The following is a 22,683-nucleotide window of genomic DNA, read 5'->3' on the forward strand; positions in this document are numbered from 1 at the left end:
AACTCATTCATCAAAATAGCTGTTAAAACCCAATCAATGGCCCACTCACTTACTGGAAAAGTGCTAAATACAAAGATTTCCTCAGAATAAAATTCTCTGAACCGGTCTTCTAAAATAAGTGCAGCGATTTATATCTGCTCATAGATAATGACATAATGGCAAAACTATTACCAAAAGTATAGACTCTCCTAATAAAAGTAGTCAAGAAACAGAAAAAGGACCACTTTTTTTCTGTAAAACTAATGTGTAAAGGCAGAACTACTAGGAAAATCAAGGGACTACGCCTGCCTCTATTCTCATCAGATACACAGAAAATGAGGACCGTGGCTCTTTCCCTGCCGCCGCGGAGTTGCAAAGAGGCGGAGGCTCGGTGCACTCAAGATTCGGCTCCACCCTTAACCCACCACCATGGCCCCATGGCTGAGGAAGGCTTTGCTGCTGGAGGTGAAATGGACGTTAATACTGCTCTGCAAGAGGTGCTGAAGACCGCCCTCATCCAGGAGGGCCTAGCACGTGGAATCCACGAAGCTGCCAAAGCCTTAGACAAGCGCCAAGCCCACCTCTGCGTGCCTGCATCCAACTGTGATGAGCCTATGTATGTCAAGTTGGTGGAGGCCCTTTGTGCTGAGCACCAAATCAACCTGAGTAAGGTTGATGACAACAAGGAACTAGGGGAATGGGTAGGCCTCTGTAAAACTGACAGAGAGGGAAAACCCCATAACGTGGTTGGTTGCAGCTGTGTGGTGGTTAAGGACTATGGCAAAGAGTCTCAGGCCAAGGATGTCATCGAGGAGTACTTCAAATGCAAGAAATGATCAAATTAAAAAACTGGGCTCTTGGGCTTCCCTGGTGGCGCAGTGGTTGAGAGTCCGCCTGCTGATGCAGGGGACATGGGTTCGTGCCCCGGTCCGGGAAGATCCCACATGCCGCGGAGCAGCTGGACCCGTGAGCCGTGGCCACTGAGCCTGCGCGTCTGGAGCCTGTGCTCCGCAACAGGAGAGGCCACAACAGTGAGAGGTCCGCATACCGCAAAAAAAAAATTTTTTTAAATAAAAAAATAATTAAAAACTGGATTCTTGTTCCTCATATCTGGTTTTTTATTTGGGGCAGGAAAGTAAGGTCCCTATTAATGAACGACAAAAGATATTCATTGCAAAATAACTGGAAGCATGCTATCTGTCTCCTGGTTTCAAAGTGAAAGCCTATTCTCCCAACCAGTAAGTAACTTCAGTGTTGGCAAGTAGAAGAGCCCAGTAAAGATAGGCTTGCAGTAAGGTATTGTTGACAGTCAGCGCTTCTTGGGTGTGAACATTTATCACGACTACGACTAGGCCAGCCTAGAACCTAGAGAAATGGGTTGAGGCTAGTCAAGCGTGGGTGTCAATAACTTAAAATCCTAAAGCTGGATTGGATTTAGGCCGTGGGACACTAGAAGGTACATGAAGTCCAGGTGCATTTATGAACATGCTCATTAGGGACGGTCAGGGTGCCTTAACCTTTATTTACCTAAATATTAGGCACAGAAACAAGATGTGCTTCCATGTATTCTATTCCCTCTAGAATCTCAGTAGGGAGACGTAATGGTGACCCATGTACTTCAAGCCTGGATCGAGTTGGGTTTGTTGGTATGAGTACGAAATGTTGAGCCAGGTAGGACTAATGGAAGTCTTAAAATTGGAATCCCTTGTAAATTGCCAATTGGGGTGCTTTGAGTTTCTCTCCCCTGGTTTGCCAGTCTTACTATACAGTTACAGGACACATGTGAAGGGAAAGTGAATTCAGTTTGCTTTTAATTCTAATTTCTTTATAACATCGTCAGCTTAACATTTTGAGTCCCTATACTGTATTTGGTGCTGTTTGAGTCTGTTGATGCAGTGGAAAAACCATACTTTTGTTTGAAAAAAAAGAAAAGAAAAGAAAATGAGGACTGTGATTTGACAACCCTTGCAAAATAGTCTCCCAGGGGACAAAAGTCCTAGGGACAGAACGCAGCAGTGTACAGCCACAGCCAGTGGGGTACCCTCCTATCACGTTAAACACTACTGAATATTTATAACTATAATAACCTTCTTTACACACGAAGACCTTGTGGTTAAAAAAGTGTTTTTTTAATATCTTTACTGAGTCAAAGTATTAGTCACCAAATGAAAGTTTTCAAAAACGCTTCACTACATCATGTCCACTCTGAGCAAACGACACTCTTTGTCACAAGAACATTTTGGAGTATTTTGTTTCACGGTGGAACAAAGGAATCACTCACTGGGCTGTCCTCGATCACGGCTGGCCTCATTCAGTTCACTTGAAGAACCTCTGACCCATCACCACCATGATCGCCACCCCCCCTTGTGTTTTCTCTATGGCACCTTTCAGAGAACAACTCCACGCAGTTCAAATGTCAATGATGCCATTATGGGCATGGAATCTTTTAGAGGATGTTGGCTGCTTATACCATTGTGTGACTGGACAATTGACTTGACATTCAGTTTTTTAGAGGTGGTCCAGATCTCAGTTTCCTTCCAGCTTCCTTAAAATAGAGGTGAGATCATCAAGGTCAGAAGAAAGGTGCCCAGTTACTATAATACCAATGAATAAACAGAAACGTAAAAAATAAAGAAATTAAGACCCTTAGCTCGTAAATGTTATTTGGGTTTTAAATAGTTGTGGAGAAATGAGACTGAGTGCAAATATACTGGAGCGAATACTGGACGCTGAGCCATCAATACCTGAATCTTGAACAGATATATGGTTGACTCACAGCAAGACATTCATTTACTCAGAAGTGGAGATGCATAATAAGGAAGTAGAGAGATGTATTTGAATAGCTCTACATTTTTTTTAAAGGCACAAATCATGATAAGCATTTGTCTCTTTAAACTGTATGACATCATAATCCAGCACAATGACTGCCTTTACAAAGAAGCACTTCATTTACTAGAGCAGGCATACAGTTTATTTAAACATGATATTTTTTACATCCAATCTATACACTGTCTTCTAAAGGGCAACTGTACCAACACTACAAATCTGTTAGTGAATGAACAGAATTTTAAAAATGTAATTCTAAATGACTCCTGAGTCTGAGGAAGATACAGATATTAAAGTTTATATCTATACATGGTTCCTAAAAGGATGCATCTAAAACAGTGATTGAAATAAATCTTTTCTGGAACACAGCTGGGCATAACTTGACAAACACTGAAATCGGTGCTCTGTTTATTGATTGTTTTGGTTGACTCATTCAGGTAGGCAACATTTACTGAGTGCCTACCAGGTACCGTGCACTATGAAAGGGGCTTGAGGGTATAAAAATGGAATGAGGGTTTCCCTGGTGGCGCAGTGGTTGAGAGTCTGCCTGCCAATGCAGGGGACAAGGGTTCGAGCCCTGGTCTGGGAGGATCCCACATGCCGCGGAGCGGCTGGCCCCGTGAGCCACAATTGCTGAGCCTGCGCGTCTGGAGCCTGTGCTCCGCAACAAGAGAGGCCGCGATAATGAGAGGCCCGTGCATCGCGATGAGGAGTGGCCCCCACTTGCCGCAACTGGAGAGAGCCCTCGCACAGAAACGAAGAGCCAACACAGCCATAAATAAATAAATAAAATTTAAAAAAAAAAATCCTTTAAAAAAAAAATGGAATGAGAGTAGTTTTTTACTCTTTATAAAAACCAATAATAATAATACTAGATTGAAAATATAAATAATAATCAATAGGACTTAAGCATAGGTGCTTTCATGAGTGATTTACATGCATTAACTCATTTATCCTAAAAACAAGCCTAGGAGATAACCATTTTACAGGTGAGAGAGCTGAAGCACAGAAAGGTTAAGTGACTTGTCCAATGTCACACAGCGTGGAGCCAGCATGGGTTTGAACCCAGGCCACCTGGGACTACAGTCCACACTCCTCACCATGATGTTATACTAAGTTGCTCACAGGCTGATGGGAAGGTGGCTGCGTCTGGAAAGGCTTCCTAGAGAAACACACACAGGAGTCGAGTCCTGAAGGATGAAGTGGATGGAATGGGGAGAGGGAGGCATTTCGGTCAGAGGTTAATGCTACCTAAGAGCATGGAGGCAAGAAACCTCTAAAGTTGCTAAAGCTGGGACTAAGGATGCACACAACAGGGGCAGGAGACGTGGCTGGAGAGGGAAGCAGGGGTCAGAAAACAACACCTGAAACCTATGGGCGGGACGGGGGTGAGTGAAGGGTTTTTCCTCCTGGGAATACCGAGGATGGGTGGAAGCGGGGTGAACTAGGAAGCAAGGAGGCAAGTTGAGAAGCAATTCAAGAGAAAAGTGCTGAGGATCTAATGGAGGTGGTGGGAATGGTCAAGCGACCAACGATCACAGCAACAAGACAGCATGGAGATCCGCCAGGAATGAATAATTTAGACATGCACAGTCTTCATGTAAAAGATGTGCATATCTCCCATATAAAATGACTTTAATTACCGGTAGGTGATGTGGAAACCTAGAGATCGTAAACAAAAATACAGATGCCAACACGAGGCGAGGGAAAGAGCACTGCACATGAGCCCACGAAGCACGGCTTCAGCCCCCACTCTGCCACCACAGTGCGGTGACTGCGACAGCCCACGTGGCCACTGGCTGCTCAGTTCTCTGTAATCAGGCTAGAAATGAGCTATACATCTCCTTCTCATTGAGTCTCTGCCCGCCACTTCTCAGCTGGAGGCGTGTCAGAATCAGCAAATGCTTCATCCTACTTCTCTATTAGCTTATTTTCAACAAGTGTTTACAACAAACACAGCTTCACAAAAATCACAAAGATTAAAAATAAGAGTACAAACACACTCTCAGAAAATAGATCTCTTTAACAGACACTGCATCAAAATGGAAACTGCCTAATGACACTGTCTAGAACGTGGAACGTACAGAGACCTCATATCATTTTCATAATTTAACACATCCTTATCATTTAAAGCCAGGAACCCAGAGTTATTATATATTCCTTATAACAAAATCAAATCAATAGAACTGTGTGCTTTCCAGGATTTCTGAGGATTAGCCGCTCACCTATAGAGAAGGCCTGAGTAATAATACAAGAACCAGAAGCACAAGTTGCGGTGCAAATTGCAATTTAAAAAACAAACACATTCAGACCATGGCATATGGTTCACAGAGACAAGCGTTCTTATACGACAACCCACACATGATGGGGAAATGAATGTCAAAGACAGGAAAGCTGAGTTTACCTTCCAGACCAGCCCTGACTTGTATGACCTCAGGAAGTCTCTTAACCTATGTGGGACTCAGCTTCCTCATTTGTAAAGATGGGATACTTATAGGTGTTTCACTTCTTTTTTTAAACCCACAGTTAAATAAGTTTGGCAAATACTGCGTACTTGGGCTTCCCTGGTGGCGCAGTGGTTGAGAGTCCGCCCGCCGATGCAGGGGACACGGGTTCGTGCCCCGGTCCGATAAGATCCCACATGCCACGGAGCGGCTGGGCCCGTAAGCCATGGACGCTGAGCCTGCGCGTCCGGAGCCTGTGCTGCACAACGGGAGAGGCCGCAACAGTGAGAGGCCCGCGTACCGCAAAAAAAAAAAATACTGCGTACTTTACTAATCCTCCTCTGGAAGACGCGCAAAACACATTCAGTATTAAAGGCTCTGACAAGTTCTGCCATCAAGAAACCTCTTTCTTTAAACTTGTTGGGCCAAATAAAGTTCTAGTCATTTAACACTTTGGAACCTTGGCATTCCAAGAGACACAGCATAGCAAACAGCAGGGAAGGGGTCTCTCCACAAAGCTCGGCTCTCCTGGGTGAGGACCTCATCCTCCACTATTCAGAAAGGTTTCCTCCCATGTAGCAGGATGAAGGCACAGGCAGCGGAGGGGGTACCACACAGTCTCTCCAGCTGAAATACTGCCTCTCTCCAGGGCAGTATTTCCAAAGACCCCAGTTAGGACTCTTGCTTGGGTCACATGTCCACCTCCTGGACTAATCGCTGTGGTCAAGGGACTAGGGCACAGGGACCAGGAGGCACAGAAGCACAGGACAACGACTCAATAAATATTTGCAAACAAATGAATAAACTGGGAAAGGGCTGCTGGGCTGGGCAGACAAAAACAGCAGATTGCCAGTTCAACCACTAGCTAGGCTTTTATGATTATTATGACTGAACATTTTAGCGCTGAGAGTCCTGGCAACAAAGGCAAAAAGCAAACACAGCGTTATTTTAACTAACTGATTTTTTAAAAGGAAGCAGGTAAGTTTTTTAAATGAGAAAAGTTTGGTTTTCCTGGTAAACTAAATGCTAACAGCAATTTAGCATAGAAGCTATTCACTCAAAAATATCCACGGGTCCTTAATGAAGCACAGAATAGGAAAATGGACTGTTTATTCCTTTAACCAAAAAATGTGGACATGTCCTTCACACTCAGCTTCTCATATCAACTTTTGCTAAAAGCCAAAGACAAACATTAAAAATTAAAGGCACTTCTTCAGGGCGCTTCTTCCGGGCGGGTCCAGCCAGGTAGTTTTCTAGAAATCTAATAACAAAGAGGACTCTATTCTGACTACCTGCAGGGCAGTCCTCTGGATCCTGCCAGGCGGTGTGGCAGAATAGAAAGAGTAAAGGCCGCAGGGTCGGACAGACGACCAACGTCGTCGGCTTCTGGCCTCCACTGATTAGCTTTGGAAAATGGTTGAAGGATTTCAAGCAGGGAATGATACGCTTGGATTTGCATTTCAGAAAGCCACTGGGGCAGCTGTGCAGACAGAGGATCAGAGTGAGGCCACAGGCCATGGGGCTAGTAGTTAAAAGGCTGCTGAAGTTTGCCTGGAGAGCCGGTGATGACAGCCTGAACGAAATTTTAATGGGACTTAGTGCCCACAAAATCTCCTTAGTCTACAACAGGTCAGCCTCACTCGTGAGGTGTCTATAACAGCAGTGGTGCCCCAGGAACACACAGTCCTTCTCCAGAATATTTTGTGGAGGGCTGTTCCCCCACCCACTAATGAGGTCCTTGCATGTAGCAGAGAACAAGTGACTTCTTCACCTTTTATACTAAAACAAACAGAAGAAAACTGGTTCTGACAGCAAGAGGCTGGAGGAGGCCCAGAATGAACTGACCCCAGAGCGCGAGCAGTGGCTAAGGCTTCGTTCCTCAGGGTCCTCATGGGCGGAAGAGATGCTGCCTACCTCCTCCCAGGAAGCTTGCTTCCCCTTGTTGAAGACTGATTTCCCATAGAAACAATGTTAGAATCAAACAAACTTCTCGTAAAGTTTATCTTGATAAACATGATTCACTTCTGCAAAACTTTTAGCAAAATTATATTACAATAAGTTCTGCCCTCCCTCCCCTATCTCAAACACACAAACAAAAAAAACCTTAAAATACAAACTATAATTTAAGAGCTCAGCAAAATGATAAGACTGATCAACAATCCTCCATCTTTCTAAGTCTGTGATGGAGCATCTGAGCCAGTCCTTCAAAATGGCAAAGAGCCAGCACCTCTGAGAAGTGTTCACCTTAGGCAGCAGGTAAACCATGGCCTAGGCCATTCTAGGTCCCATCCTCACCTGTCTTCTAAAACCAAAAAGGATTTTCTGACTTGGTTACAACTTAGCAGGTCTCCCAGCCTCCAGCCTCGCCATACTGTAAGCCCATTACCACACTGGGGTCAAATGTAAATCTGATGTCTCCCCTTCTTCCTGGACTCCCTAAAAGGTTCTGGAAACCCTCCATGACTTAACTCCAAACTATACTTCATACGTTAAATTCTTTTCCCACTTGTCACTAACTCTTAGCCTTCAAGCCTCAACTCAGGCTCAACTCAGGCGTCAACTTCCCAGGGGAACGTCCATCTAGCTCTGAACGAAGCCAAGGGCCAGTCTGTCATCCCACAGCACTGTGGGCACACCTCTTACTACATGATACTGAGATTATCCGTTAGAGTCTGCATGTTCTTTTTGTTTTGCTTATCTTCCTACCCGTGGCAGTAACACTGGGCCCAACACATCACAGGTACCTCATTGGTGTTTGCTAAACTAACTACAGAATGAAACTTCTCCGACTTCCCTCTCTACTCCTGACCTTTAATTTCCTGCCCTACAACTGTGTGCCTCACTCAATGTGCACAAATGGATTATTTTAACCACAAATCCCCAGTGCTGAATAGAATCACATACTCTTCACAAGTTCACCATTAAACAACTCATATCAAAGAATGTCTGCTAGGGGACTTCCCTGGTGGCGCAGTGGTTAAGAATCCACCTGCCAAAGCAGGGGACACGGGTTTGAGCCCTGGTCCGGGAAGATCCCACATGCAGCGGAGCAACTAAGCCCGCGAGCCACAACTCCTGAGCCCGCATGCCATGAGCCCGTGCTCCGCAACAAGAGAGGCCACCGCAATGAGAAGCACGTGCACCACAACAAAGAGTAGCCCCCGCTCGCCACAACTAGAAAAGCCCACGCGCAGCAACAGACCCAACACAGCCAAAAATTAATTAATTAATTATTTTTTAAAAAAGAATGTCTACTTAGAGTAATAATAATGAGCTAATGCCCGGACTAGACATTGAAACCTTCCATATATCTTCATATACACTGAACAGCCTGAACAACTCTTTGGGGTAAAAATATCCTTTCTTCTCATCGTTTTTCTCAACCCTATCTTTCAAAACACACACATGCAACAAGAACAGCTAAGATACTGTCAATATCTTTGAAAAATCCGGGCTGAAACAAGAAGGGATCTGTACTTAGATATGACGGAAGAGATGATCAGTTCTCTCATTGAACTTCTCCAAAAGATCCCTTATGTGTTCCATTTAAACACGTGTTTCCTCTTACTCATATCTTGATCTGAACACCAGCAATGCCTCTTAGACGAGAAGACTTCTCACCCTGTGCTTTTGCAAGGATAATACACATTTCCAAACACATCATGTCCTGATCACTTAGGGTGAGGGTCAGGGAACCCAAATGTGTACAGAGGCCAAGGTGGTGTTGGGCCAGTCACTACCTCTTCTGATCTGTGTTAGACACAGACGTAGGCCTGATTCCAAAGTCTAAGCTCTCAAGAGTGGCTGGAACTGAGATATGTGACTGAAATCTCCCAACCTGTAAATACTGGCAACCAATTTAATTTTTTTTAAACTCTGTGTACTTAAAGCACATTAGAATAGGCTGCAGGCCACTAGCTGGTGACATCTGCTTTCCGTCTAAGCTACCCGTTGTCATTTTCAGTGGCCCACTGATTCTTATAAACTTTTGTCTTCTCCAACATGACAGAGAGATCTTTTGTGACTGGAAATACATACGACCCTCTAAGACTGGCACCAATTGTAGGGCCCAACACCCAATGCCCCGGGCTCCAGAACAGCTGGATTAAAGCATCCATGTTAACCAACAGGAGTTTCATCCAGCTCATTGTTCCAGGGGAGTTTCCTCCACATTTCAGCTTAATTACCTCAACCACTGTTTCCACCAGGAGCCAGGGGAGAGGTGACAGCAAATGGAGTCTACAGGGAACTGCTCCAAAGGCCCACAGAACCCGAGATAAGTCTGGGAGAGAGAGAGAGATAATGATCCCAAGTTCGTATAGTGGAACTTGAGAGAGAATGGGTGAGGAGGCTGAGACATCTGAACTCAGAGAGATGGAACTTCTATAGGAAAGGAGCAAGGCCTTCCAGGTCTAGAGGGAAGTAAAAGTAAATAAACATCAAAATAGAAAGGAAGCTTTTAATGAAATGCCCAAAGAAGCTTCTGGTCTGTAGCTGCTTTAACGTAAGATTCACAGGACTATCTAGAGAACTCCCAGGTCCGTCTTTAAGGACCAAGCCCAACACTGAGCATCTAAAGAGTCCTTTCTCTTCTGTGAGGTACCTGCCAGTGAAACTAAACTTAAGCGCCTTGCCATGGCTCAGTCTCCTTTAAAGTACCTCATTAGGGACCTCCCTGGTCCAGTGGTTAAGACTCCGTGCTCCCAGTGCAGGGGGCCCGGGTTCCATCCCTGTTCAGGGAACTAGACCCTGCATGCCGCAACTAAAGATCCCTCGTGCCACAACTAAGACCCGGAACAGCCAAATAAATAAATAAATAAATATTTTTTAAAAAACAAAAATAAAATAAAGTACCTCACTGGTCCTTTATCCCTTGCGGACGCCTCTGGCTTTATCTGGAGGAACTCACTCTGTGAGCCCTGTCCCACACTCCGCTCTCACACCTACTTTGCCCTCATAAGCTTGGCATAGAAGAAAGATCCATTTTAAACTTGGGTTTAAACAGAAATTTTCTTTATTCGCTCATTTCGTCAGCTCCAAATGAGGAAATCCCACCTGCCTCACAGTGGGGATGAGATGAAATAATAAACCAATGGGTCCAACCATAAACGGTGCTCAAATGTTCTTTTCTCTCCCCAAGCCCAGTCTCCCACTCCAGCCCCAGAATTGTTTTCTCTTTCTTTTTCTTTTTTTAATTGGAGTATAGTTGATTCACAATGTTGTGTTAATTTCTGCTGTACAGCAAAGTGATTCAGTTACACAAATAATATCTACATTCTTTTTTTATATTCTCTTCCATTATGGTTTGTCATAGGATACTGAATATAGTTCCCTGTGCTATACAGTAGGCCCTTGTTTATCCATTCTCTATATAAAAGCTTACATCTGCTCACCCCAACCTCCCACTCCATCCCTCCCTCAACCCCATCCCCGTTCAGCCCCAACATTTTATAGTTTATAACCCAAAATGTCAAAAGTACAAAATTCTGAAATACTGACTGTACCGAACAGAAGCTTGAAGAGATACACAAGTGATACATCTCGTTTTCCTCTTCTTACTCATTAATATAAATTTGCTCAGTGACAGATTAACTAAAAAACTGCCAATTCCAGGAAGTTGGATGCAAAAACACAACTTAAAACACACAGTAGCCCATATCAACAGCCAGTAATAATTTTTATTGCCGCCTGTTACGCTAGTTGCCAGGAAATTTTTTTTCATCTTGGATGTTGTTTTAAATATGTAATAAAAGAAAATATGACCGGCTGTTGAAGCCCATATGCTACTCCTTTTCAGGACTACAAAATGCTCATTCAGAGCTGGTTTGCACACAGCAAGGAGCAGCTTGCTTCAAACACTCCCTCGTACACTGGCAAGTCCCAAACATTTTTCTTGAAATTAAACCTTTCCCTGGTCTATACACTCATACTGCCACCAAAGGTCAACACCTTCGCTTGGACGTTTCAAAGGCATCCCAAACTCAACGTGTTCTAAAGTCATGTCCTTTCGCAGCCCCACCAGTCTCCCGCATCACACTGAACAAGGTCCCTACCTACCCAGTTTCTCAAACTCCTCTCAACTGATTCCTCTTATTTTCCTCAACTCTCATATGCAAGCCCTACTACTTCTATATTCCAAACACATCCCGAATCTGTCCACCTCTCACCACCTCCTCTAGCAATCCTGAGACCAGTGGTTCTCAAACTTTTCCGTGCATCAGATCATCTGGAGGGCTTGTTAAAACACAGATTGCTGGGGCTTCCCTGGTGGCACAGTGGTTGAGAGTCCGCCTGCCGATGCAGGGGACATGGGTTCGTGCCCCGGTCTGGGAGGATCCCACATGCCACGGAGCGGCTGGGCCCGTGAGCCATGGCCGCTGAGCCTGCGCGTCCGGAGCCTGTGCTCCGCAACGGGAGAGGCCACAGCAGTGAGAGGCCCGCGTACCACAAAAAAAAAAAAAAAACACAGATTGCTGGGTCCCGTCCCACCCCCTAGAGTTTCTGATTCAGTAGGTGTGCGGTAAGGTTGAGAATGTGCACTACTAATAAGTTCCCAGGTGATTCTGCTGCTGCTGGCCCTGAGAACACCTTGGAGAACCATCACCCTACACCAAGTCATTATCTCTCACCTCCCTACCCAGGAACACCTAAATTACTGGTTGTCCCACTGTCTTGCCTCCCTCTAATTTATTCTCTACTTAAGAAGCCTCAGTCATCATTTTAAACATATCAGATTGTGTTATTTGAAAATAAAAGCCAAACTCCTTAGTTACCACAGTGTATGTGGTCCGGCGTGGCTTCTCTGATCCATCGTGCTCTAGCCTCGGTGCCCCTTTACGTCCCCTAAAACCACAAGCTTCCTCAGGACCTTTGCATATTCTGCTGAATCTGCCTAGAAGCCCCTTCCCCTCACTCTTCTCTCTTGACTGTTCTCTCTTTTCCTTCAGGCATTCCCTTAAATGTCACCACCTCAAAAATGTCTCATCTAACTACCCTACATAACCCCCCACCCCACTCCAAATTCCTTATCATTACACCCTTTGCAACAGTTTTTAGCCTTGCCACCATTAATGTGTATGTGTTTATTTACTTGTCTGCCTCACTGTCTAGATGGCTAGTCAAGCCATATGTGTCATACTTGCTGTACACCGAGCACAGGGCCTGCTATATATATGTAGAACATACCGAATAAATTTCTATTGTATAAATGGATGGATAAATGAATGAATAAGTAACAAACCTTATAAGAAGACAATGACTTCAAATTTCTAGCTCACATAATCAAACCACCTTCCAGATTATTTGAATCCGTCTCTTTAGGACAAGTTAATTATGCTGCAAACAAGTCAAAACAATACCATATGAGAGCTGTAAGGGGTGGGAAAAATACAACTGAACACAAATCATTTCCACAAAAACAGACCCACAGCAGAACCCTGAAATCTGAAGGTAGGTTGTCTTGTCCAGTACTTTTTTTTTTAAGATAACTAAATATCAGCCTTCCCACCAGATGACACTTTTACAAAATATCTCCATATTAAACAACTCATGGTATATGACAATAGGTCAACACCCTTTCATAGAATATATATTCCTGCGTCACATAATGGCAAATATTCACGTTTCAACGAAGTCTCCACCACATGGTGGTGGAAACCTCATCTCAAGGCACAGCTCAGGGAACTGGTCTCCACTGATCCTCAGTAATAAATCAAGCAAATGATCACAAAGCTCAAAGGAACCTGCACCCCCAACCCCCCAAATAGTGTCTGCTCTTCTCTGATCCTTGACAGAAGGCCTACTCCATGCTTGCTCATTTAGCAAATATTTTTTGAGGAATAAGTAAAATAATACATCATGGGCATTCACAGCAGTATTCTGTAATCACAGTGTCACTGATATATTCCTCCTAAAGTCTGTTATCACTTTTCTGCTTATAATCCTCTGATAGCTCCCAGGGGCCTTCAAGAAAAACTCTATACATTCCTCAGTGTGGCACGTGAGTCCTTCCTGACCTGCTTTTCCTAGCTGCGGCTGATGCTTCCAGCTACATTTCTCACCACTCCCTGGATTCTCCTCTTGCAATTCTGTAACCAAATTTGTTTCCCCTCAGATCAAGTCTCCTTGCTCAGCAAACCCACCACTGACCATCTCCTCTTAATCTAATTCTAGTTTTTCCTCAACACTTAGTTTGGTGTAACAAATGTGGACCACGGGCCACTCTGGGCTTCCCACCACCATCGCTCTTCCTGGACTCCACGGAAATAGTTCATTTACTTGCTTTCTCCTTGACGACACTGCGACATCCCTGAGGGTCTGATCCAGGCCGTGTTCTTTTCCCGTCCCAGTACCTAGCACAGAGCCTGACACAAGCAGGGTTCAAAAGAGAGTAACAATAGCCAACAGCAGAAGCAACCCAAATGTCTGCCAACGGATGAACGGACAAAGAAAATGGGGTATGTTCATACGGTGGAATATTATTCAGCCTCAAGAAAGAAGGAAATCCTGTCATATGCGACGACATGGATGAGCTTTATGCTAAATGAAATAACCCAGGCTCCAAAAGACAAATACTTACTGATTCCATTTATATGTGGTATCTTAAGTAGTCAAACTCTTAGAAACAGAAAGTAGAATGGTGGCTGCCGGGTACAGAGGGGGCAGAGAAAATGAAAGTTGCTATTCAATGGGTATAAAGGTTCAGTTTTGCAGGATGAGAAAGGCTCCAAAGCAAACCAAGAGGAGACCATCCAGCAAGCTGAGGGCCGACAAGGCCCTGTGTGGCCCGGCCCCTGGTTACCCCTCCACCAGCCCCAGCAGCCTTCTTGGGGTTCACACGTGTGCTTCCTTGATCAGGCCAAGCATACTTCCACCCCAGGGCCTCCATTCACACTGTGCCCCAGCTGGAATGCTTCCCCCACTCACTGCAGAGTTCTCTACTGAATGTCCTCAAGTTCCTGACAACCACCATCCCTAAAACAGCACAGCACCCCTCACCCCACTGGGTCCCCTATCCTCCTTGCTCTTATTACTACAGAGATTTTGTCATGTGTTTATCTATCTAAGCATTCACTGTCCATCTCTCCACTAGGATACAGGACTCTGAGACTTGTTTTGCTTGCTGCTGTATTCCCAACACCTAGAAAGTCATTGGCTTACAGTAAACACTCAAATGTTTGTTAAAGAAAGAGCAAGATACACTCAGCCCTATATGATAAACCGTGACACTTAACACTCTTAGGACTGGCGTGCCACGCTTAAGCATCCTGCAAAAATCAGCAGCAACTTCCCAGCACCAGAAACTTACTTCTCATTTTCTTCTGACCAGTGTGTTTACTACGAGAGCTTTGCCCTGAGGGTCCCTCTATCAACAGATATGTGTTTTGAGCCTCCCCCCAAAAATAAAATGTATTGAATCGTGAGGTACGACGCTCTTCAACATAATTACTACCTTGCATTAGGGATGCTATACTGCTGTCAGAGCGTCCCCAGCTCTGTAAGTGGAAACAGGAGGGTCTCCCTTCAGGGGTGACCCAAGTCTCCTCCACACTCCCCAGCCTGGGGTCTGCTACCCACTGTAGCAGCCACAGACAGAAGAAGGCGTTCCTACAGGCCAGCGCCCTTGTGGGGCATTAAGTGAGGTGAACTTCCACAATTCATGACTAGCTAGATGATTATCTAAGCCATGGGCTCCCAAACTGCTGACTTGGGATGCCAGTCAGATACTTGTCTTTTTTCTCTTTTCTCTGTGCCTCTTTTTTTTTTTCTGCCATGATGATTAATTCCTCCAACTGATCACTACTCTTCCATCTTTCTATTCTGAGCTAGAAAACCAAAGTTCCCTAAGTCCTGAGCCATGTTTTACCCTCTTGTAACTTGATCACTTATATGTGAAAACGATAGCCGAGAGGGGGAAAAAATGAAACAAACAAGCAAATGAGCAAACTGTGCTTTGCACAGGGGGATGTGAAGATGAAGGCAACAGTCCCAGTCCCCACAGGTGTATAATCTAGTGACTATCCATAAAAGGAGCTGTCAGGAAAACTGGAAAAAATAATCAGAACTACTTATGGTTTTCAAAACTCTTTGCAACCATCCACAAATTCCTTAAGGTCAGCTTCAACTAAGACAACCAACCAAGCTTCAGGAATACTTTTTTTTTGCGGTACACAGGCCTCTCACTGTTGTGGCCTCTCCCGTTGCGGAGCACAGGCTCCGGACGCGCAGGCTCAGCGGCCATGGCTCACGGGCCCAGACGCTCCGCAGCATGTGGGATCTTCCCGGACCGGGGCACGAACCTGCGTCCCCTGCATCGGCAGGCGGACTCTCAACCACAGCGCCACCAGGGAAGCCCAGGAATACTTTTTAGTTCACTTTCTTTTACCCATTCCTTCCCTCTGTCACTGAATATTTTTTTCTACAAATACTTTTCCAAATGTTGATCCAGCACAAGATAGACATCCCTTTTGATTCTATCCACCTAACAGATTTTTACTTCTCTGTTTCCATCTGTTGGAACTCAAGAGCTACCTAGCCAGCAGGCTCCAGTGAGAGAAACTTTCCAAACGAAGTTGGAATTACTTATAATATTTGCAAAACACCAAAGGGAGAGGGGAAAAGAGTGCTCCTGCGGGAAAAAAATTAATCCCACCATCATGACTCTAGCTTTCCCCCCCGAGTCTCCTTCCTCGGTACACGCAGACCATAAATCATCACGTTGTCTTTGAAGTTGAATGGAGCAACCCAGCCAAAGAGATGGGGCCTTGGACTGGATGGAATGGTGATCTGTTCAAAGATAAGATCCCAGCTTTGCATTTGGCAGAGAGACTCCTGTGACAATTATCTGAATATTGATAAGGAGGGGCAGAGAGACATAACGGGCTTACGTGATAGCAGTAAGTTATCAGAGCTTAACAGAAAGCCTTCTCCTCAGAGGCTTCAGCCTAAGACTGCCACTCAGGTAACGCCATCCAAATCCAGTTGGATCAAAGAACGTCCCACTACAGTATGGAGGAAGCATTTTTTCAAATCATTATAATGCAGAGACTGTGGTAGTAAAGGAAAGTTTACAAGATGATGGAAAATAGAAGATTCTGATGGCCAGGCAACTCAAAGGGAGCGCCTAGGGGGACAGGGGAAAACGTTAAATAAGGTTGAATGCAGCTTCACTGTACTTCTGGCATTTTCCTGTGTAGCTTTAGGGAGAATAAGACAACTTTCTGTCTTTTCTCTACTGATAACTTACATGGAAAGGTTCCCACAACTATAAGTGATGGGACACTCATTCCTCAAGTGTTTACCAAGGTCCACGGGCCACACAGTGTGCTGAATGCTGGCAATACAATGGCTCCCACCTTTGCGGCATCCATAGTCGAGAGGGTCAACCCAACTCACCAGGGAACCCTCTTCCCATGTGAGATTAGGCAGCAGTGCTACTAACCAATGCCAACACCTTTGTGTTGAAAAACAGTGGACCTTGAACAACGTGAGCATTAGGGGCAGTGGAAAATCTGCATATAACGTGTGGTCAGCGTCCCCGTACACAGAAGCAGCTCCTCCACACCCTCGGGTTCAACGACCCCGGATGTGTGGTACTGCAGTATTTACAGTATTTATATCCCCATATGAGTGGATCCGCGCAGCTCAAACCCGTGTCGTTCAAGGGTCAACTGTAGTTATTTTCTTAGAGAAGAAATGTTCATCAGTACAGCTCTGACCTGAGGTTGGCATTGACAGTAAACACAGATGACAGCTCGGGGAAAGCCCCAATGCTGCCGCAGCTTCTCCATGCCCGTAGAAGCCATTAGACACATATCTCATGGGTTGTATCTAATAACTTCATTGGCCAAACTTGAAAACTATTTTTCATCTGCCTCCTGCATTCTTCCTCATAAGTGTCCTAGCTGCTCTGGGATACATTCTGACACTTACAGAAATTATCTATAGATTGTAAGTACTTCAACACATAATGATATGCTATCCCCACAGCAGGAGAGAACACTGAAAATTACACGCAGCATTCACTGATGTGCACAAACATTTATGTCACCTAAACAGTTTGTGTGTGTGTGTGTGTGTGTGTGTGTGTGTGTTTAATCCAGAGCACTTTAACAATCATCCTATTTACTCCTTTGCATCAAAATATTGATTTAAAATTAACTGAAAGAAATGAAAGACTCAAAACAGTATCAAATACTTAAATTTATTTTCCCGAGTAATATGTAATGTAACATATTACATGTATGTTGTGTTCTGTTAATTCAATTATCTTCATTTTTGGAAGGCTTCTTTGTTCTTTTATTTGGAAAATCACTTTAACCTTTCGTATCTACATAAAGTGCCCAGGGTGTAACATTCTGGAGGTTTACAGTAACAGTACACGTTTACCATTAACTTACTCATTCATTCAAGTGCCACGTTCCCCTGAACCTTCCCGGTTTCACCACCTTCCCGGTTTCACCGAGGCTGAATCACACCCTCCTTACGCTTCTCAAGCATTTGGTGTGGCTGCTAGCGGAGCTCTGATCTCACCTCCAGAGCTCCTAGACTACCTACCTGTCCCCCCATGAGTCTGGGAACAAATCGAGTACAAAGACTTTTCTTGTTTTACCATAGCGCCTTCTAAGTTCCTGCAACCCAGTAGGTGGGTGCTGGCTAAAGGTAGAAAAACAGTAAATGACCACATTTCTATTGACCAACGACTATATTATATGCAACCAGGTGCTGTAAGTCCTCCCTTCGAGGAGTAATTCCAATTCTGGACATTTATAGAAACAGGCTGAGACCAGGCAACCCGTGGGCGTAAAACGTGGAATGTACACGTTGGGGGTGGAGGAGGCAGACAGGCGTAGCACAGAAGGGTCTAGATGATCTTTCATGTTCCTCCCACTCCCGAGAGTCCTAGAAAGAGGCAGGGCACGCCCCTCCCACCTGCCCTCGAGAGAAACTGGGAGGGAGCATTCGGCTGCATCTCCACCGCTTCCACCAAGAATGCCACGTCCCATCAGGGAGGAATGCTATCTCAAACATCCGACTAGCCTGCAGGGAGAGATTACTGACTACACAGCTTTGTTTCCTTTTTATTTCTGCGCAAGGCCTATTCAAAACATGCAATTTGTTGGGGGGATAAAATGGGTTGTGATATGTAAAAAGCTTAGAAACAGTAAGCACTCTATGTCTGTTAGCTATTAATATCGTTTTCTATTTAGTTGGGGCAAAGGTGAACCATGACATTTTGCTGACAGTTATCTTCCTGATCCTCTGACTTGTCTACTGTGTCATTATTCAGCCACACATGCAAATGAACAGACTTGGGGAATCGCAATCCTAAAAACAAGCAAAGGAAACCGCACCCTCCCCTGAGAGTTTAGGGCAATAGCTTTGCTTATGTAGATGAGGCAAATTAACAAGGTACGGCTTCCTCTAAAGCATCCAGCGGTGCCCACCCCTCCTCTAAAACCTGCCTCTAACCACGGAGAGGGGTCAGCAGGAGGGCCAAGATGAAGGAGAATGTTCCCATTTCACCTAATCAGAGTGCTTTTTCTCTTTAGTAACCACTTTACAAGCGTAGTAGAAATAACACCATATTCTGATTACCTTTTGGGTCTTTGAAACAAAATCGCCTGTGTTCATTGACTAGGCCTCAATGATTAATATTCTTTGACTGTTGTCTGAACATAACATGTGCAGGTGCCTTTGCTGATAGATATGCGGAGCAAACAGGAATTAACTAACCCACTCTCAGGGAGCCATAATTCTTTTCTTAAGAGGTGAATATATGTAGAGAGTCAGTATTTCCCAAATCTGGGGCAATGTTATTCCACTCAAGAAAACATTTTACCTAATTTATTAGATAAATTAGGAGTTTGGGATTAACATATACACACTACTATATATAAAATAGATAAACAATAAGGACCCACTGTTTAGCACAGGTAACTATACTCAATATCTTGTAATAATCTATAATGGAAAAGAATCCGAAAAAGAAGAGATATACATATACATCACTTTGCTGTACCACTGAAACTAACACAACATTGTAAATTAACTATACTTCAAGTAAAAAAAAAAAAAGTTTTGCAGAGATTCCTACTCTTAAGGGGGCTAACCCCTCCTTTGAAAATCTAATAAACTATGGGTCCCAGAAAAATGAATACAGATTAAGTTAGCATGTATATTCTAGCAGGTTAATGGGTCCAGGCTTAGGAGAGTTAGTCTGAAAAACAAAGGCTAAACTCTGTGTGTGCATCCCCTCTCCTGAAAGGACCATCAGCCTCCCTTAAGTAGCTGTTATCAGATTTATACACTCCCTGCCTTTTAAGGAAATCTAGCTCTTTGAAATTAGCAGAACTTTCAGTGTCAGATCGCACAGTTTCAAAGTATGCATGCTACTAAACAAAACCTTACCTAAATTATTACACTGATTTTTTGAAGTGTGAATTATAAAAAGTTATTTTATTACTTGCAACATTCAAAGAAATCAGAACAAGTCGGCTGAGTGAAGCCCAGCACAGGCTGCAAAGCAGAGGATTCCTCTGATGAATAAATCAGAATGATTCACAATTAGTCTAATTAGTTTACTCAACACGTAAGCTAAGACTTCTGCAGGGCTAGAGCAGGACACTTAAAAAGGAGTCTATGTTCTTAGCTGTTTCAAACACAGCAACTCCTTCCCATCTGACTTACCTTCCTGTGCCTATATTAAGTGGCCTACCTCGTGAATAAAGAGCTAATAATGGATGTCAACAAGTCCAGCCTCAGATAAATACAATTTTCAAATTCTGCAATTCACTGAGATGTGTCCAGATCCCACTTCAGATCAAAAAAAAAAAGCATTCCGACCTTCCCTGGTGGCCCCTGTGTCCCTGGTGGGCACCTCATGAATGTGGGTGAGCAATCACCTCCAAGATACAGGACTGGGTTTTCTGGGCCATTGAGACCAGGTTGACATCCGGGCACTTCAGGACTTCACCCACTTAACTGAACTCCCAGGTGCTCTGGGGCAGCAGGAACACCTCTCCCAGGTACAGAACATCCTGGGTGGCAGCCTCATAAACACTGCCTCCTGCTTCATCCCCAAGACGGAACCGTGGGCAAAGGCGTTGTGTTAGACAAAGGGGGTCCCAAAGAATTAGTCTTGCTTAGGAAGTTCAGGCCACCCACCTCCTCCTGCTGGAGGACTTGAGGCATGCGGCAGAAGAAAGAAAACAAGAAAAGGTGAGGTGCCTTCTGCAGCCACTTCTCGTTGCCCTCAGTAGGATTTATGAAAAACAGCTCAGAAAGGATTAAACATTTTAAAAAAAGCAAACTCTCCTGGCTCAAAGCTTAGTTGATAAGGTTTCCCAGAGAGGAGAAAAGAACACCAAAATCTGAAGAGAATTTTCTCAAGGCCACATCAAGGCCTGATCATCAAGGTCACACAGATTCTTCCCTTTTCGTTACTCTCTGCACCTGACCAGTAGCCCAGATCAGCTGGTTTTGTCCCCAGAAGGTCTTTCACATCTCTGCGTCCCATCCTTTCCAATTTCATTGGGTATGCTCCAGTCTGAGACCACCCAGACAGCCGTCAAACTGGTGTCCCGCTGATCCCCTTCCAACCCACTGTGCACACAGCTGCCAGAGCAATCTTCCAGGGCAGACCTCTTTTCTCCTATCCCAAACCTTCACAGCTCCTCAGTTCAGACAGAACAAAATTAGAGGCTGCGTGGTCTGACACATACCAGGCCCATAGTCTTGCATACAGAAGATGCTCAAGCAAGGGGGAGCTAATAACAGAAACAAAATGAATATGCTTCTTTCTTTCTTTCTAAGAAATACTAAGTTAATATTTATTTCCTCACTACTTCCAAAAAGAATGAAATGACTTAAAATGCAGATCCTAAAAAACAAATTTTTAATTAAAACAAGAACTGGAAGACAAGAAAGAAAAGCTGGGTGAGATTTAGAAGCTCTGTAAGTAAAGGGAAGCCTCTAATACACAGTGAACAAAACTTAGAGGCATCCAGGAAGAATATGCAAAGAATATTATGAGTTGTGGCTCTCGTTCTCTAAAAAAAGGGAACAAACAGTAAAAAAAACTTCCCAACTCAACTTTGAGAGAAACTTGTCCCAAAGACAATCCCCAAAATATGCATCAGAGAGGAAATAAAATGATCAGTGAGTTTTTACTTTGTAAATTGTAGAAACCAGTCCTCAAGCCTTCCCCCTCTGCTCAACATTCTGATCAAAAACTGAGAGCCTACTGATAAATCTTGCCTCTAGAAAAACCACCCTAGGACAGGAGGACCACACCGCCAGGTACACTACCTTCATGTAGCGATTCAATATTTGTTCCATGATGAGGATTTAATAATTAGCCCTTTGGAATATGAACCATCTTTTCCAGAATCATTAAGACAATTCAAAACTGAGACCCTGCCAGCCCCTGGGGGACAGGCTGCCCATCAAGCTGGAGAACCACAAGGATGGTGCTTCCTGACAAACACAAACACCCCGAGTTGTGTCAGGGCTCACTCCTAACTCCACACAGTGCTTTGCCTGGCAGCCAGGGCTCCCTGTCAAATTTTTAACCTGGTGTAATCATTTCACTAATTAATTAAGGCTACTTTCAGTTCTATCTTCTTAGTTGTTGGAAGCATTTCTCAGCTTATGTCAAGAAACATTTCCCAATTTAATGTCATTCACAAAGCTCGTCAGCACCAGCATCACTACTAATAATGACATTGAAGGCTTTCACCTGTGACCAAGTCTTAACATTTAGCCTTCAAAGGGGGGGGGGGCGCGAAGGTAAAGCAGACTCACAGTGTTTCTTAAACATTATGCGCATATAATCACTTTGACTGCAGGCTCCGGTTCTGTAGGTCTGGGAGGGGCTAGGATTCTGCAGTTCTAACAAGCTCCCAGGTGATGCCAAGGACGCTGGTCCATGGACCACAATTTGAGTAGCAAAGGGGCTAGATAGTGTCTGTTTCTTTTTCTTTTAATTCTATTGTATCTTATTCTGAGTGAGCACAGGGAAAGGAAAACTCAGCTTAGAATACTGATGAATCAGATCCCAGCAATCCCCAATTCATGGGAAGGGGTACCTTCATATGTATGACAAAGGTGTGAAACTAAGAACGCAATTTGTCATAGAATAAGATTTCCTGAGATGGAATCAATTCATATGCCTTGAGGGAAACACATACACACAAAAAAGGAAGCTGGAGAGAAAAAAGGAATGAAGTGGTATGTATCGTTATAGGGAAGGCTATGGAAGAGCCAGTGACCTCCACCATAGAGGAGGTATGTGGGGAGCCCTTAGGGTGGACAGTGGAGGAAGCAACAGTGTACAAGCTGCTGTTTCTGCAAGGGGGATGTTGATAACTGAGCAATGCCTATCATTCTCAAACAGTGAGCAATGAATAACAAGAAAAGGATCAAAGCACAGGCT

General features: G+C 44.3%; 2 protein-coding genes across 4 annotated transcripts in view; one reads left to right on the forward strand and one right to left on the reverse strand.

Annotated features, from left to right (window-relative positions):
• CARMIL1 (capping protein regulator and myosin 1 linker 1) overlaps positions 1–22,683 on the reverse strand; it is a 322,541-nt gene that overhangs the window by 267,703 nt on the left and 32,155 nt on the right. The gene's annotated exons all lie outside the window — the stretch shown is intronic.
• LOC309813583 (small ribosomal subunit protein eS12-like) lies at positions 417–1,074 on the forward strand (the record flags this gene model as incomplete). The annotated part of the gene is made up of 1 exon (XM_082638569.1): positions 417–1,074. The coding sequence occupies one exon, from the start codon at positions 417–419 to the stop codon at positions 813–815; it is 399 nt and encodes a 132-aa protein (XP_082494695.1). The 3' UTR covers positions 816–1,074.

Source organism: Mesoplodon mirus, assembly GCF_964341445.2.
Source record: "Mesoplodon mirus genome assembly, chromosome: 12".
Taxonomy (NCBI): domain Eukaryota; kingdom Metazoa; phylum Chordata; class Mammalia; order Artiodactyla; family Ziphiidae; genus Mesoplodon; species Mesoplodon mirus.